This window comes from Gambusia affinis, linkage group LG06 (genome assembly GCF_019740435.1).
Source record: "Gambusia affinis linkage group LG06, SWU_Gaff_1.0, whole genome shotgun sequence".
Taxonomy (NCBI): domain Eukaryota; kingdom Metazoa; phylum Chordata; class Actinopteri; order Cyprinodontiformes; family Poeciliidae; genus Gambusia; species Gambusia affinis.
The window spans coordinates 22,365,044-22,383,357 of record NC_057873.1 but is presented as its reverse complement, the minus strand read 5'-3'; the positions used below and the strand labels follow the sequence as shown (position 1 = coordinate 22,383,357).

The following is an 18,314-nucleotide window of genomic DNA, read 5'->3' as shown; positions in this document are numbered from 1 at the left end:
TACAGATGTCGCTCTCTATCTGTCTCATTCCACTTTGATCCTCATCAACAACTTTCCCATCCGGGTCAGTTGGTTGCTGAGGACCAGAGCAGAAATGCTTTCCCAAGACTTTTCTCTCATCCGGAGAGACAACTACCCCAGCCGGGGTAGTTTTGTCTTTTGGAAACGTTAAAGAACCATCATTATCTGGGGTTTCATTGCTGTTCCTGTCAGTGAAACTAGCTTCCCCGTCCGGGGGGCAGTTTAATTCAGGTTCAGCAGAAACCCTATGCTTTAACGATGAGTTCATAGATAGATCTAGGACTCTGTTTTCATTGTAAACGCTGCGTCCCTCTGAAACAAATTCCTCGTCCGAGGAACTTGTAAAATCAGAGGTGCTGGACAATGTGCTGGAAATCAAAGGTTTCTCAGTGAATTCAGCCCCAAAAAAAACTTTCCCAGCCGGGTCAGTTTTTTCTTTGGGAACAACGGGAAAATTGTTCCCAGAGACTGAATTCACATCCTGAGTTGTGACGACAGACGATGTCTTAGTCAAATCCAATGCAGAGGCTTCATGGTCAACTTTCTGGTTGACAGAGCAAACTGACCCAGCCGGGTCAGTTTGCTCTCGGGGAACCGCAGAAAGTTCATTCCCAAATGAAGTGCTCTTGTCCTCAGTACTGCATTCTGAAATCTCCGTTAAATTATTGTCGGTGTCTTCGAAGGAAACTGGTTCCTCTTCCAGGCAAACTTTCCCAGCCGGGTCAGTTTGCTCATTGGGAACCATTGTAGGTTCGTTTCCAAATGAAGTGCTCTCATCCTGAGAAACACTCTGGTCCACGTCCTGCCCTGGGAGGTAATGGTCACACAATTTCTTCATTCCTGTTGTAATGAGGTAACCAAGTCCCCAACCAACAGGAAATATTAAGGGATAAGGCATTGCTGTAATACTAAAAATCTTTGTCTGACACAAAGCTTCGTTTCTCTGCACTGTTTAGATCCTGACTGACGATGAACTGAGTTACACGCATTTAAAGTCTCATAGACCTTCTATGATGTCATCATAGAAGGTCTGTGATGTCATCCATTACCTCACTGGAGCTCTGGTGCAAGGTCTTGCTTCTGATCGTTGCTATGGAAACGATCACATCAGTTCTGCATGACTCAAACTATCGATGAAATAATGACTAAATATTTAAATAATGTCATATTTTTTTAAATTTATTTAACATAAAGAGATTGACAATAGATTTTTATATGATTGAATTGTTTCATTTGTAGTTTTCTGTATCTGCTGTGGTATAAATTGTCTTCATCCAATTATCCATTACTATTTTTTAACACAATCCTTTGGTAAGCTAGCTGGACCAAACTATGGTCCGGGGATCCCAGTTTGAGAAAGATTGGTTTAATCAAATCTATTCTACTATTATCCGACACTTTGATCGCTCTGATTTAAGGGGATAAATCAGATGAGATTAACAAAGATTTCCCAAAATGAAAAAAGAAATTAAATGATCTATGCAGTTTGTCTTCAAGCAGCGAAAAGGTGCATAGACTCTGCAATCATAGTGATAGAGCCTATATTTTATTAAATGATAACCTGATAAAGAAAAACCTACTTTGAAATATATATTTCAGGACCGTCAGCGTTAATACATGATCTGAAAAGTTTAACTCGTTAATGTTCCTTCCACTGAAGCGCCAATTTACTGTTAACAAAATGACTCATTTTAAACCGTTTTGAATATAAATCATAGAAAACTGGCGTGAGACAATAAAAGGCTTTCTAAAACGGTTTAACGGTTCGTTACATAAGTAGCGAACCGTTAAACCGTTAAACTTACGGCGTTAAAACTAACCGTTAAAAAACTAAACTTGCTACTTACGATGCTAGCGCCGTTCCAGAGTCGACTTTTACGTCACTTCCGTTGACTTTATATATTTTGATTTCCTGTTACAAAGGTCACTGATTGGAGATGGAAATATTAGCTGAAGGGTTGTTGTTTACTATACTACCACAGTGTAAGTCACATATTCTGTAATGATTAATAATAATGGATAATTGTTTGTCTATTCTTATTCTAGAGATTCCATGAAGTGTAAAAACTAATTCATTGGGTTTTTCTGTCATTTTTTAAATAAATTGATCAAGTTTTTTTCATTGGACATTGAAAACAATATGTAAAACATTTTGAAATGCCTTGCTGCTGAAATGTGCTATACAAATAAAATTTGATTGATTGATTGATTGATTGATAGTGTGAACTATTGCATCAGGTAGTCGATGTTCCATCTTCTCTATTTAAATCTAATGATTACTGAAGGGCAACATAGTTTACAGACTTCATAATCTGCACTCTTTTGGTTGAATCCAGTATTTATTTACACTTTGGTGTTTTTATTCAAGTACATTTTTGTTAATGGAGACTGAAAATCCATTTTATTTTTGTTTTTAGTTGTTTTGTTTATTTTATCAGTTCCAGTGTTAAATGTTCTTTTGAAAATAAAGTGCATCTATTTTTGGTAGGAAATCACATGTATTATGTCATTTTCATTAAATCAGTGTAAAAAGGTCTTCAAACAATATTATCGTCTATCACAATAGTTTTAGAGACAATTAATCGCTCAGCAAAATTTTCTATTGTGACAGGCCTCCACATGATGTACTCCTCTAGATAGAGGGGAGCAATGCAAATGTGCCACATGAAAGTTGAAAATGGTGAGAAATCACATCAGTGACACAAGAACAACAGAATACAGTACAAGAGTGGAAATATTTACTCTAACATGGATTATGACCACGAAACAGCAAAGGTAGGACTGAATTTATGCTTTTAGCTTTGTGAAAAGAGCTATTTATTTTTATCTTCTTTAGCTGCTTGCACAAAAAACCTAAATATGAAAACAAAGCCAGCTTTTTAATCAATCCACTCATGCTTAAATTTGAACTGAGGGCATCGTGGTTCACCTGCTTCCTAAAAATAATCTGCTCCCTCAGATTCTGAGAATGAACATGTATAAACAAGTGAAGGCTCTGATGCACTGTGTTTGTGTATTTTGACTCTTGCACTTGACTGCAATACTTCCTTGTCAGAACAGCGTCGGAAAAGTAAGCTACTTCAGTTACCGCACCTGTATGAAACCAGAACCAGCTGGGCCGAAGAAAAAACAGCCAGCAACAGGGGAGGTTTAACAGTCATGAATTTTAAATCAATTACTCTACCTGAATAACAGGCAGAGCTGCAACAAGTACAAGCACATGTTCACGAGGGAGAGTGTTGAACCAACAATGTGACCTAGAAAGCCCATCCTTTGACCTTCCACACCTCAACTCGCTTGCATAACGCCTTAAGTGAGATCATGCTACTTTCAGAGGAGGTATCTACTGTATATTAACACACTCTTATATTATTAGTTATTGATATGGATAATTTGCTCTCAGAAAACTGCGACAGAGTGCCATATTCAACTGTTTGTTTTCCCGGAACAACGCTATTGTGACACCTGAAGCTTTTCCATGAAAATCCTATGCAAGAAAACTTGCTCGGGCAGTCATTCATTTTGGAGTTTAATTTATTTTTTTTAAAGTTGACAGGAAATTTGAAAGTATCACTTGATAATTATGCGTCATTGAAAGATTAATATTTGAACACCACCTATAAAGTCTTAAAAATGCAAACATTAAAACAAAACTTAAATAAATAACCAATGCTAAGCCTGGAGGGGGCACATTTAAATCCTGGTGGCCCACCACTGGGGCAAACCCTGCTATAAGTCGATTGTTTGCTGTTGAAAAATTACCAAGAAAAGGAGCCGAGTGTTTTTTTTTTATTTTTTTATAAAAATGGTCATGCACCAACAGGGGAGTCCCATAAACTTTATTTTATTATAAAAAGACCCAATACTAAGTGCACATTTTAGCATAATAGCTAGCTACTGCATAAATATGCCCATTTTTTAACTTTTCAAGAGTATAAGCACACGTAAAATACTCATTTTATTATTTTATGTTGTCACTAGAACCTTTTGTCCTGGTTTCACTAGATTAAAAGTATCAGTACTTTTACTTTGTTTTTTTATACTTTATGTCTTAAATCAAGGTGTTCAACTCTTGTCAAGCAGGTACAAGTAATCAAACAGTAAACTTAAGATTTTGTCAGATAAAAATGCTCAACATCTCCTTCAAAGCCTGACAACTCTGTAAGAAAGCCTTGGTCAAAGTCTTCATCACATCCCACAAGTGAGAGCACAGACTGACCTACAGCGTGACAACAGTGGAAGCGTAGGCTGTGCTGCCAGGGTAATTCATAGGGAATATTTACCTCTTTGAAATTATCACAAAAAAACCCAAAAACATATACTAGCTGAAAAGATGACAATGAATGCATTTATTTTACGTCTATGCATATTATCTTTTAAAGTTAAAGACCAAAAGAAGAAGAAGTTGTTTAAGCTTAACTTAGTTAATTACACGCCTTCTAATAGAAAAGGTCTTACTATCCACCCTAAAGAAGCATTTTGTTACACTTCCAATGAAAGCAGAGAGGAGTGTTTGATATGTGATCAAATGTTACACAAAGAAACATCAATGTGCGCAAAGCACAAAATAACAGAAAGAAACATCTCCCTCCCCAGGATACTGAACAGAGGCATTTATGAAAAACATCTAAAGAAGCGTTAAAACACCTAAGGGGCCTAATTACTCCATTATGAAGTTCTTCAAAGGCGCTTGATGTTTAAGCCAAACCTCGGGGGGCCTGTATAAACATGAAATTCTTACCTTTTTACATAATAAAGCAGAGTTAACATTCTGCTTTCCCTCAAGGAAGCTGTCAAATGAAGGCACTGCCAGCCTTCAGACCTCCGACATCTTAGACAACTCAATCTAATACCAGTGTTTCTTAAAGAGAAACAAATCACAGCTGGGTTTTCCTTTGTTATTCTCTTCATCTCAACCTCCTTTTTCTACCTTCATCACTCATTTGTTCCCTTTGATTAACAGACAGGAAAACAATTTGTTCTTTCACTTGAGCAACACAGAGCAAACACGCAAAGGTATTCTGATTTTTAGAATAGCAACAGACAGCACCTGTACATAAAGACAATGGTCATCCAGTGGAAAGATTCAGTAAAAATACATTTGACCCAAGGGACATTGATAAAATTCTTTGACTTGACTTTAACTCACATATTAGACCATTTTTTAAATCTGTTACAGGGACCAAAACAAAGAGCTCCCAATATTTCACTGCAAAAATGTTTGTGAGAATTTAGAATAACATTTTAAAAGTGTTGCATACTTTTAGTTTTAGTTACGACAAGTGCTTGCCTGGAATTATTGATGCTAAAGGAGGCCCAACCAGTTTTTTAGGAGGCAATCACTTTAACACACAGAGCCATGTAGGTTTTTTTTTTCCTCCATTAAAGCTACAGTATGCAAAGTTAATATGTTTTTTTAAATATTTGTTGAAACTCACACCATTGTGACTGTATATTATGAGACAGATAATTTGTGGGAACAAAAGAAAAAAGGTCACCCAGCGCTAACTAGAAACAACCAATCAAAACCAGGAGTAGGATCTGAACGCTGTCAGTCAGACCCGTGTGCGTGCCAACACCCCCCACTCTCTGCTCCAATGCGGTTTCTCCACTTCAGCTGAGCCCATCATAAATCCTAAGGACAGTTAGCATGGTTAGCATAGACGGTTTTCTGTAACTGTGAGTTGTTTTACCGCCATTAGCAACTTAGCATGTCGTTCATGATGTTGTTTGACAGTGCTAAGACCCTCCTCCTGGCTCTGACTGGTTGCTTTTGACAGCGACTGGTGCATTTCTTCATATGGCAAAAGCAGCACAGTGAGGTGGAAGAGATTGCTCAGATATTCACAGATTATCTATCTCATAATATGCAGTCACAATATGGTGACAGTTTTAACAAATAAGTAAAAAATATTTTTAATAAAAGCTACATACTGTAAAAGCTGCATCTGGTATTCGACTGTACCATCACACCAATATTTTAAATGGTCTGATGTTGTGAAACGGTGAAGTGACAAACATGCAAAATAAAAATAAACACTTCTTCACATCACTGTATGTTACAATCCTAAATCCTGCATGGCCCAACTTGACGATAAACTCGAGTAGAGACGTGAAATGTGGTGAACTCAACCATGCTCCCGCAGGTTACTTTGCAGTCTATACAGATAAACAGTTGAGGTGTCAGCAGAGACAGATAATTGGGGTAAAACAAACAGGGATTTGCTAACCAGCTAATACAACCAGCACCTGTTTCTAGTGAGGCTACATTAAGGGGATCGCCCTGAGTTGCTTACTGCATTTATAAAAGCATTAAGACACTAAACTGTTTTAAAAAAGATTTTTCAACAATTCAAAGAATTTTGCACCATCAAGGAATATCAGATACAAAGTGCAGGTTGGAACGGCGACATGTCAGCAGGGTAATTACAGTCTTCAGCAAGATAATGATCCAAAACATATGTCCAAGCCAAGCCAAGCCGAGAGATTATGCAAACAGAAATAGTCAAATACCTTTGTTCGTATGCTCCAACTTTGTGAAATGTTATGAGAAATGGATCAGAGCTGATCTATTGGCAAAGGGAGGCTGCACAAAGTATCAACAGGGGAATCAATAATTGTGCCATTGTGCATTTTAAGTAAATTAGACTGTTCCCTAGTGAAAGAAAAGAACACAAGATGTTGTATTTATATCTGCCTCTCAATGGATATGCAGTCATTTCAATTTTCACTTTATTAAAAAAATATAGCCTGGTACAACACATTTCTATCAAAACTATGGAAGCGTTGGGACTAAAACAAAAGCAGCAAAAGCCTCCAACCTAAATGAGGGAAGAAAAAGCCTTGCCGTCCTTTGCTCCAGCCCTGTTTGCTGTCATTTTGCACCTCTTTGTTGTGGCGCGTGTGCCATTAACACGTAGCAGCAAGCTGACTGGTTTGTCAGAAGTGTGGCAAAAAGACTGAGCTGAGAATTTGTACCAATATGTAAAATGAGAAGTCAGATGAAATAAATAAACAAAAGGATGCAGTGATGGTTTGTATCCAAGAGAGATGCTGGTAAATGATTGAAACTAAAATCTCCATCAGAGTAATTAAATGCAAACCCTTGATTGCAATGTTCCCTTACAGTAGAGAAATAAAGGACTGATGTTATGGACTGAGAAACGTCATGTTCAACATGGACAGCACTGGATTTGGCTTCTTCCAGGTCTAGAAATAGGGCTGCAACTAACAATTATTTTTGTAATCGAATATTCTATCAATTATTCTGACAATCGGAAAAAACAAAATGGTGTGTTCTACTGCGTTTTCATTTAATCATTTAAACCTTTTTTAGGCATTAGAAATATATTAAGACATGCAAATAAACCAACTAGCAATAATTTTTTTTAAATAAGAAAATAAACATTGTATTGCCTAAAGGGGAAATGACATTTAGTGAATTTGAACTGGGTGAAACTAAAACTATGCCACTTGAAGAGTTTTGGGTAAAACATATTTGTACAGTTTTGGTTTAATTACTGTTTTATTTTTTCTCAGCAAATTTCCTTTTTTGAGTCTGTATACTCCAGTCAGTTATTAATGGATGACTTAATTAGTTGACTTATTTTAATAATTGATTCATTATGATTAATTGTTTCAGGACAAATCTAGACACAGCCATTACAAGTGGGTATTAAAGGTTAAAACATGCATGTGCAATATTAGCAAAAAAAAAAAGAAAACAAAAACCTTTACGTCTCATAAGAGTTTTTGTTACTAGATTAAACAGTTCTTTTTAACTATTTCCAACAGCTTGCTTGACATTATTTTCCAGTGTTAAAGTGTTTTTGTTCAGTTTGCAATCGTTTCCAGCTTTTGACAGCAGCTGGAATGAGGGAAGAGAAGAGCAAGGTTTTCCTGTTTGACGAGGACAAAACGTTTCTGACGTGACGGCAGCTCTATCGGTAACAAACAAACAAGTGGCCTTGTTCTGCATCAACCTGTGTTTTAACTTCCCAGTGAAGAACCTGGAGTCAAAGGGCAGGATTCAGCAGAAAGCAAACAGACACACGCTCAGTTCTTTAATTTACAAGACAAACAAAGATGCATGTGCTGTTTGGTTAGTCAAATAAACCTAATAGAAGTAAGGTGCAAATAAGAGGACCGGCCCAGCTGATATTATCAACAAGTGCTTTTGTTCCTCAAACATTAGCAGACATTCCTTTGCGAGAGAAACATTTTGTTTCAAGCTTGGAGGTAATTTATCAACAGATTGTTTCAATATGTTGCAGAAGTTAGCAATTATTTATTTTAAGCAGTGCAAAAGCAACTTGCGTTCATGGTTCTCACTTCCTTCATGCGTTTATGATGTCACGGATTAGCCAGCCGACCTCCAGACATTACGATGCTTCTATCTTTTGAGTATAAAAGACGCTAATGACAACAGCAATCGGGCTGCATGAGGTTCTCGCATTGTGTCAACAGTGAGTAGAAATGGCATATTATGATTCTTATGCCCTTATTTAAAACAGAAAAGAAGCAAACATCCCTCCCTTAGCAATAGGAGCTATAATTATGTTATAAATCACATTTATTTGCAGCGAACCCCTCCGAATCACTTTTCATTATTGTAAATTGAAAAGTGTGGAATGTAACAAAAATTTTTTTTTTTTGCCTGTTTTTGAATTTTTTCTAAAATATAACAAATAAATGAAGCACTGATAGAAGATAGGCTTCTGGTTGGCATCTGAAAATTAGCTAAAATTGCTGGTGATTGACTGTACCTCCAAAATTAGAAGTAAGGAAGAGTGTAGATGACGGCTTCTGCGGTAGAGCTAACATGGCTTCCACTGTCTGTATTAATACATATGGATGTATGTACACATTAGGTGTTTGAAGTATTAAAATAGGCAGCTGGAAGCATTTTTAAAGGGGGTCTCAACTTGTGCCGGGTATCCACTGTATTGTCGTCGTGATCATGATTCAGAATTAAACACTCACTAAATCCAATAGGTTTCATAACATTTAATACTTGGTACTATTCCTATTATTAAAGACAAATCGTGACAAACAGCTTTGCTGACAGTTACCTTAATGAGATGGTGGGTGACCCTTCTTTTTGCAAACAGAAATATTTCTCAGCAGCTGAATCAGATTTTTTTAAAACTAACTTTCAAACACTTTAGTTGTTATCTTTCAGCCAGATGCCCAGCAGTGTGCAGCTACAGGTGGAGGGACACTGTGTTGCTTCAAGTTACATAATACCAAATCACATTTAAGGGACTTTAAACCACATGGTATGATGGGTAATTTTAGTGGCTCTGAAATGTATAATTAATGCTGGCAAGTGTCTCACTCCAAATAGAAAGAAGTTCTAAATCTGTTTCCGAGATTTATTTTTTCTTTTTCCTGATATTTATTTATTTTAAAACAGATTAAAGAGGTATGTTTCACGAAAAAATGAACAACTAATCCAAAACCAAGCTTAGAAAAAATCTATAATAAAAATAAATAAGACTTAACATTTGTAATTGCGACCATTTCATTATAAATGAAAAAAAGTAATCTTTAGAATTTTTATTTATTTTATTTTTTTTTACAAATCACAATTTAAAAGCTTGGATGTTAAAACACTGTCTGTCATACATTAACGTAAGAGTGTCTTTATCAAACAATTTGTATTTTTGCTTTGACAACTGAAAAAAAAAAAAAAAACTTTAAATTTTGTAATTGTCTATTACAGCTTGACATTCTCAATCATCTTTGTAGTTTTTGGTGTCTTTGCACATATCCTGCATGGAAATGTAACACAATATCTTGTGTTTTTAAACATGCTTCCCTCTGGAATACATAACATCTCATGATTAAAAAGTTTGATTTTTGCTGGCATGGCATGTAGGCAGGATATCGGCCCAAGATCTTTGCTGCTTGTAAAATAATCAGCTGTCAATGTGAAAGCTTTGCTTCAACTGCGAATAACGAGACTTAATCGAGATTAAACACAAACTGTGTGCTATAAAAAAAAAAAGAAAAAAAAAAGAAGTGATTTTGCATTTTCACATGGAAACATTGCGGTTAAGGCCTTTATGGTTTGAACTAGCACTGCAAATTAAAAGCTGTTTTAAGGGGTGAAAAAACTTGGGAAGAGAAGTGGAAAAGGACGGGGAACTACACAGCGGAGGGAATTCCAGGAATCTCAGGATATGATGCGGTATTTGCCCTGGGCTGGGGAACAAACAACCCTCAGGTCTCGACTGGGGAAAACAACAACAACAAAAAGAAACCTCTAGAATAAAAAGCAACTCGGGGGGGAAAAAAAAAATGAACGCACATATTTCACCTTTTTAGGTAGCAAATGGGAACAAATGTTATCTGTGGTGCCGTTTGTTAGTCTTTACCTCTCTTACACCCACAGGTTGTGCTTGTTGATAACACAAACCCTGACAACAAGGCAGGAAACAAAAGTACCAAGAGGGCATGGAAATTCAACACCCCAGCTGCTTCCTTCTGCTCCCCTGAGATACTAAACCAAGTGTTTATTTTAAATGGCAACCCAGACGAAGTTTACTCCATTCAGAAACTCCTTTTATGGCTCAGATAAAGTCATGATATCTGCTTTTCATCAGCTTCTTCATACCAATCTAATTCTTTAACCAGAATTCGCAGCAGAAACTCGCTGTGTGGATGAAACTAATATGTTTGTGAAGGATCTTATAGTGAAGGGAGCCAACAAAGCTGGATCTATTGTGCCACTGTGCTAAAGCCTACTGACACCACACAGAAGCTTTCAGAGAGTTTAAATAAAACTAATGATACAGACCTGGACTTTATCTTAGAATAATTGGACTTAAAAGATTTGGTATTAAAAAATATTAAGATAATTTAATAAAACCCTCTTCTTTAAATAATTAACTTGAGTAGATGACTGTAGAAGCTATTTCTAAGCAGGTTTATGCAATTCTTCTGAAGTTACATAGCAACTTAAACCATCTGGTACGATGGGTAAAAGCAGGACGTCCTCTAGATGTAAAACGTAAAGCCGGAGAAATAAAGATTGGTAAAACTCGGCAGAAGTCAGTCTGTTGGTGACAACCTCATCAAACTGCATCACATTAGCTGAAGATGAATATAAAAGAAAAACTAGTTAAACCATATATAAAAAAAACTAGCATAGTTAGGTAGCCTTTGAAAGAGCCTTAACAAATGAAGAAAACATTTCATTTGATAAATTACAAGCACAGTTAGTCATGTTTGTAACATATTGGTACGATAAGTAAAACCAGGCCGATATTACCAACCGTTGTTTATTTACATGTTGTAGTTGTTTGTGCGCCTGCTTCAGGCTGAGTTTCACTGTTATGTGTTTGGACATGTGACAGTGACGCAGACAGGATGGGGGGTTTGTTTCCTGAAGCAGAGACGTTATGCCAGAAGTGTGGTCGGTTTTTTCAGTGTACTCATTATAAAAATATTGGCACTTGGCCAAAACAAGTTATCAGCCAAAAAAATTTATATTAATTTTGGAAATTGATAGCTGCCCTAATTTTTCTATTGGTGCATCCCTATTGGATTGTAATGATTAATTAGAAACAGAGAATTTATTCCATTAATCTGAGCTAATGTCCTCTCCATTCCTGTGTAAACATACAAAGACAATATTAAAGTGATTTTCCAGGTGTTAGCAGTGACTGGTTGCTAATAAGTCTAATATTTATCTAATATATATATCTAATACTTTGTGAGATAGCTGCAAATTATGACAAAGTGTCGTAATTTGACATCGGATCTGGACTAGGGAAGTCCAGATCCGATGTATCAATTAATCAATTGGATATCTAGACTGCCTTACTAACCTCAAACTTAGACAGTAGACCAAAAACAGGTATCAAGTGGTATGTCAGCTCAAATCCTGTTGATTCTGCTTTTTATTTTTACAACAATTTTTAAATGTGACAGAGTCACCCCCCCCCCCTTTGCACAAATTTTAAAAAGCTTTATTGTAGGTCAATCACATCTTATTGATTAAACAATAAGATGTGAGCTTAGTACAACTTTTATTGTATTTCCATGATATTTTCTAAACTTTATAGATATCCCATTCAGTAAAAAGTGCAAGCAAAGCACTGCATGACCAACTTCACAGCCGTCAGCTGACTCTGCCTTCATATCAACACTCAGCCGGGAAGAACTTTGGAACTTAAACCAGCTACGAGATAAAGGTGTTTGATAAAATATCCAGAGCTGCGGTTCAGTGTGTGTGAGGTATTTGTCTTGTTTTGCACAAAGCCAGAAAAACTTGTTAAGGGACAAACTTTGCTCCAATACTCGCAGGAAACTGGCATTTTAATTTAAAACTAAGCTGGCCACGTGATTTGGACTAAACCTTCAAAAGCAGCAGGGCTATTTACATGCATTAACATGCTAAAGTACTTTACTGTGGCAGAATTCACAGTCAGAAGCAGCTACGTGTGATTCGATGAATGGATAAGGGCTTATCTGTTTTTCTAGCGGCTGTTTGATCATTTCAAACCGAATACGGACTGTGTTTTCTAGATGATGGAGGTCACAAACACACTGCAATCATGAGGTCAGCGGTGTGCTTGACACCGTATGCGATCGTCTTAAACCAACCAAGTGTGTAACTATGCCAACGGCAGTCACATTACTGTGAGCAAACAACAGTTTTCACATTAGGCCTGTGAAGGCTGTTTAGTAAATGGTGTCCTTTGTTGACACCAGATGAAAGAACGTGTGAGTCACACACAAATTTCCAGCTTGGCCACTGTAAAGCTACTGTTAAAGCAAAGCCTGTCCTGCTACGTGTGTAAGGAACCAGCGTCCAAAATATAAACAAAAACAAAGTAGATAAAAGCGTGTTCAGCTTTAGGTAAAGACAAAATGTACAAATTGACTGGAAAAAAAAAAAGTCTCTCTGATAAATACTTAGGTCCTTCACACAAAAAAAGCAATTCCCTCCAAAAACCTTTTACGGAGATTTCCTTCATTGTAACACCACACACTGGGTTCCCTATGTGTCTAAGTAAAGGCAGTGCCACATCCTCAGTTTTCCAAAGTATACATTCGCTGAACAAACAGGAACCTACTGTGGTAAAATGGCACACCTCAAGGAGTGGAGGGATTCGCTCAAAGCGCTCGCTGCGAGCCGCGCCGCCATACTTGGATATGGAGTTATGCTTTGACCTTTTCCGAGTGCAGGAAAGCCAGAAAACCTATTATGTTCTTTACCTATTAGTAGTTGTTTTAAGTAGGGGTGGGGGCTTGGATGCTCCCTGAGGATTAAACAGCAGATTGACAAAGCAGCAGCTGTGACGAAAGACACAAAGGAGGAATTCTCCTTAAGACTAACACACTAACACACCTTTTTGGGATGAAAGACTACATTCATCGAGCCGTCAAAATTTTAACGGACAACGTGAGATATGCGAAGGAACGTTTTAAGCTAGTGCTGCGTGATAGTAGGGTGATAATAATATTGATTAGAACTACAACTAAAGATTATGTGAGTAATTATTTTGATTATTAATCGGTTAAAAAAAAGTTTCTGTAGATTTTTTTCTAATTCAACCAATTAAAAGATGTAAATACTGACATTTCCTTTTATATAAGAAAAACATGTTATTGCCTAAAATGCATAGAAAGCCCTCGTGTAGTTTGATCACTTGTAGTAAAGGATGCATCTGCAGCTAAAAAATGCCTTCTACGAATCTGCTGATCTTTTTTTTTTTTTTTATTAATAATTGGATAACAAAAGGAGATTAATAGGAGATTTTTCTTAAAGAATTTGAACCAGGTGAAGCTAAAAATATAACTTTATGAGTTTTGGGTGGAATATATTTACAGTCAAAAAAGGTTTTTCAACCTACAGGCACATTTTCTATATTTTTGTCCAGTTTTGGCTTAATTACGACTCTGTTGTTGTTTTCAGCAAATGGCCTTTTTTAGAGTCTGCTAAGAACTAGTTAAATAATTACTTCAATAATTGAATGCTCATGAATACATCTTTCTTCTATATCACCACAATCTCCCCAACAGCTTTCTAATCTTACCTTAAATTAACATAACCAAATCTTTGTTGATATGTGGATGATTGTGGTTTCATACACTGGACGGATCCGTTTTGAACCGGATCTTTCTAGCTGCGACTCCCGGAGTGCAGCCATGAACTTTTAAATGGAAATCTGTAACGTAACCTAATCAAATTTCTTTTATTAAAAAAATAAAAAACTGATTTTCATTCCTGCTAAAATAAAACCTCCTAATTATTGTAGTTTGCTGCAATGTAGCTTAACTGTACCTCTGAAACTTTGCCATCCTAAATAGAGTGCTTCTTTAGTTTTCACAATAGAACTACGAATGTTTTTCTACAACTGAAAATATTCCCAAACAACCAACTTTGTTTTATTTTTTTGTGAAGGACAAAGTGTAGCAGTGTTCTCTCAGCCTGCTGATTGGCAGTGTGCAGCAAAGAGACGAAGGAGGAAAACAACTTTCCCCCGTGCACTTTTTGACTGGAAAAAGACGCCAGCTACATTGGCCCCGTCTTACATTGACTATTTTTGTTATTTTTAATTTGGGTGGTTTTCAAATCCTAACTTAAAATTCTTGGCATATGCTGATATGAAGTTGCCAATGCCTAAAAGAGATAATGGCTAAATAAACTGCAGCTAAATAATAATAATAATAATAATAAAAAATGCTACAAATGCATCAACTAATCAGCTAGAAATTGAAATCGAGAAAATGTTCTCTTAAAAGTCTCCAAAAGAAAAAAGGCACATCCAAGAACAACAAAAAAAAGGAGTGGTGCATCTGTCGTTAGGTCCCTGGTGAACCGACACGTCTCAAACGGCCTTAATGACAGCACAGTAAATAGAAAAGTTCATTTACAGATACAGACATGCAGAAAATGACAAGTACTACCATGTCTCCAGGGGTCCTTCGGCTCCACCGCTCCAGAAACAATGTTGTCGTCTGTAGGAAATGTCACCCTTTTTCCACTCTGTTTGTGTTTCTCTTCCCCCTCCTCCACCAAGGGATACAGTCCCGCTTGATCAGCGGCAGACGCCTCGGTGCTGCACGTCTGGATTGCATTTGTCTGGCCCTCTGCTGTCCTGCCGGCTGGGACGTCCCGAGGACTGGACTTGGAGTTCAAAGCGTTGTCTGAGATCGACGTGGCGTTCGCAGACTCGGCCTCCAGCACCCCACTCTCGTCCAGACTCAGATCCACCCCGATGTCCATGTCCACGCCATCGTCCCCTGCCTCCACAACAGCTTGTGCAGAGTTGCTGTCCCTGTCCTCCTTCATGTTCACCTCCTCCACCATAACAATCTTGTGGTGCTCATTGTTAGATGAGATCAAGTCAGTGGGATTATCTACAGCAGGGGTGTCCTGGGCACTGCTCTTTTTATTTCCATTGACTACATCAATTTCCAGTGTATCTTGGTTGTCCTCCTCAGCTGTCTGGAGATTGTCAGTGAGCTGAGGCATAAGGTAGGTTTCAGAGGCCTCTGTAGGAACACTGGCTTGTTTCTCTAAGTCACTGTCTGTCATCAGTTCAGAAATACGAGGGGTGACCGCTTCTGTGTTGTTGGTAGTGTTATGATCATCGTCCACGTTGGCCTTTGTCTTGACATTACACAAATCTAGATGCTGCTCCTCGAAATTCATGTTTACATTTCAGCTTGCAAACTGTTGCACACTGTATGGTCAGCAGGTAAGACAGTGACCACCTGGAACAGACAAGCTTCTCTCTCTAACTTTAAAGCTGATGAGTTCCCGTTTTGGTCATTCAAGTGTGTGAGAAACATCTATCTATCTATCTATGCTTGTATTTTGTTTTCGATGTGAAAATAATATACTTCAACAAACAACCGTCAAATGTTGTCAAAAGCTTTAACTAAATAAAGTGCAATTTTGTTGAAATGTCATTTAACAAGAAATCGTTTGTTTCCGTGCAAAACGCTACTGTTGTCTGCACTTGTTCATAAACCAAACTATACAGCCTAACTATGAACGCACAGGTAAGCGCTAAATTTCTGGCAGTCCTATCTTATTGCTTCGTTTAGGGGGGAATAACGTCTCCCTGGTAGTCAGCATATTACTGGCAGGAACAAACAGGGCCAGGCCAATCTACTAAAACGAACAGGTCGCTCAGGGAGCTTAAGGAGCCAAGTCATCAACGTGAATTAAAGCGAGCTAACGCGTTGCTAGCTTGCTAAAGTTGTCCAACAATGACGTCCAGGCCCGAGTAGGGTAGCATGCCTGCTTCTTTACACCAACCCGACAGTTTCTCCAAGTTCATTCTTCCGTGAGAAGAAGGTGAAATATATTCCCTCCGCAAATCTTGGTCTCGCCCTCTGTCGTGGCGCAACTCTCTCTGCTCGCATCACAACCCTCAGCCAGCGGCGGCGGAAAAAACAGGCGTCACACTCCGAGCAATGAACATGCCTCGGTGGCTAAGCTCAGCGCTCAGGAAACGCACCGAGACTACCGCTGCTTACGGTTGGAAGACTATGGCTACGATATTCCCACCATTTAGCTCTCTGCTGTATCTCCGGCTCCGGGAGGAGTCAGCTGAGCCTGTTCTTTTTTTTTTTGTCCAACGTTCTCCTTCGCTAGCCTGTTGAAGTCCAACAACTGTTTGTTGTGCACTCGTCATACGTCAGCACGTAACAGAACGTACACAAGGAACGTTTAGCTAACGCACCAGTATGGCATGCGATTGTATCACATAATAGTGAATGCTCTTCGAAGTTAAAAACGTTTCAACTTTTGATACAATAAAAGTCAAATGCACAGTTGATATCAAAGTATCCAGACGCCATGCTTCTAGGAGAATGCTATCTTTCAGTACATGAAGGACAAAAGAAAAAAGAAGCAAGGAAATAAATACATTAATTAAAAAAAATAAAAAAGAAAGAAATAAAGAGAGAGAAATGAATAAAGAAAGAAAGGAATGAGAGAAAGAAAGTGAAAGGAAAGACAGAAGGAAAGTTGTCATCCATAAAATTACTCAAGTCACAGTGGAGAGTAATTGTTAAACAACTCTATTCGAGTACTAACTGATTATAACACTTGGCTAAATATTTAAACAATAAATAATCAGACAGAAAAATATAAATTTGTGTGCAAATTCAGATACTTTAAAGACAAAACTAGTAAGAAAATAGAACACACAAATAACAAAATAACAAAATGAATTCAAACAGGACAAATTATTTGATTTGCAAATGTGTTACTACAGCTTGAATCTGTCATTTTGTAATTATGGTATTGTTAGCATAAACTATACAAAACAAAGTCTTACAATAGCTAGTGATAGGGTAAGGGAGTTCCAGTGTCAATATATAAAGTTTTCTTTCACCTTATCTCCAAAGAGCTCAGCAGGTGGCGACTTTAGAACAATGAAGCTTGAGTAAAAACAACAAAACTCACCTGAACATAAAGTGTTGGTGTGTTTTTATGTCTGGCGCATTGTTGGCTAAAATATCTTTGTTCTTCATCCAGTGTAATTACCTACAGTGAGTAAAGCAGCCAGAACATTTGCTATAGAAAACATTGTATAGCATTCATTCTCAAGTAAAAGTAAAAAGTACTTTTTTTCCCCCCAAAAAATATTACTGAACTAGTGAATATCCACCTCTGATAAAAAGTTTATTTGTATAACTTCACACAAGCACATGGTAAATTCAATGTTCTTCGCAGGAAAATAAAGGACACAAATGTAAGAAATACACTTTTAAAAAGAAACCCATTCAAAGAATAAATGTAAAATTTTAGTACTACATTAAAAAGAAACATTGAAGTACAAAAAAGAGAACTGTTTGGGTTGATTATCTGTTGCAGTGATTTTGCCTTATAAGGTCACTGTGGCAAAATACCTGTTAAGTTTAATAACCTGCAAGGTTTTGTTTTTCTCCTTCAAAATGAAAGACGACAATCTGACTTTAGAAATCTTCCAAGGAATATACACTTCGTTACCTAGATGAGGGATGTACTGATGCAGCCAATTTATTTATTTTTTCCCCCAATAATTCAGTTAAAAAGTTAATCAAACTAGTAGGCCTTCATATTACTTGGTACTCATGAAGTACAACTCAGTTGTGAAAAGGTTTGTGACCTCAGAAATAGACGAGTAAAATGTCCAGAATAGTGAGAAGCTTTGACATAAACAATGATTGGTTTGTAAATAAGACAATGGCAAACATGTTGATGCAGTGTGGCAATTAAATGTAGCATCATTTTATTATGTCACTTTTCTTAATCCAGTCTAGATTGTGTTGTTTTATTT

At 37.2% G+C, this 18,314-nt stretch overlaps 1 protein-coding gene across 1 annotated transcript in view; it reads right to left on the bottom strand.

Moving 5' to 3' along the window:
- Positions 1-16,728, bottom strand: part of ppp1r37 (protein phosphatase 1, regulatory subunit 37) — a 43,619-nt gene extending 26,891 nt beyond the window's left edge. Inside the window, exon 1 of the mRNA XM_044120711.1 lies at positions 14,944-16,728. Coding sequence (XP_043976646.1) covers positions 14,944-15,691 — 748 coding nt within the window. The 5' untranslated portion in view covers positions 15,692-16,728. The remainder of the gene's footprint in view (positions 1-14,943) is intronic.
- Positions 16,729-18,314: the final 1,586 nt, after the last annotated feature.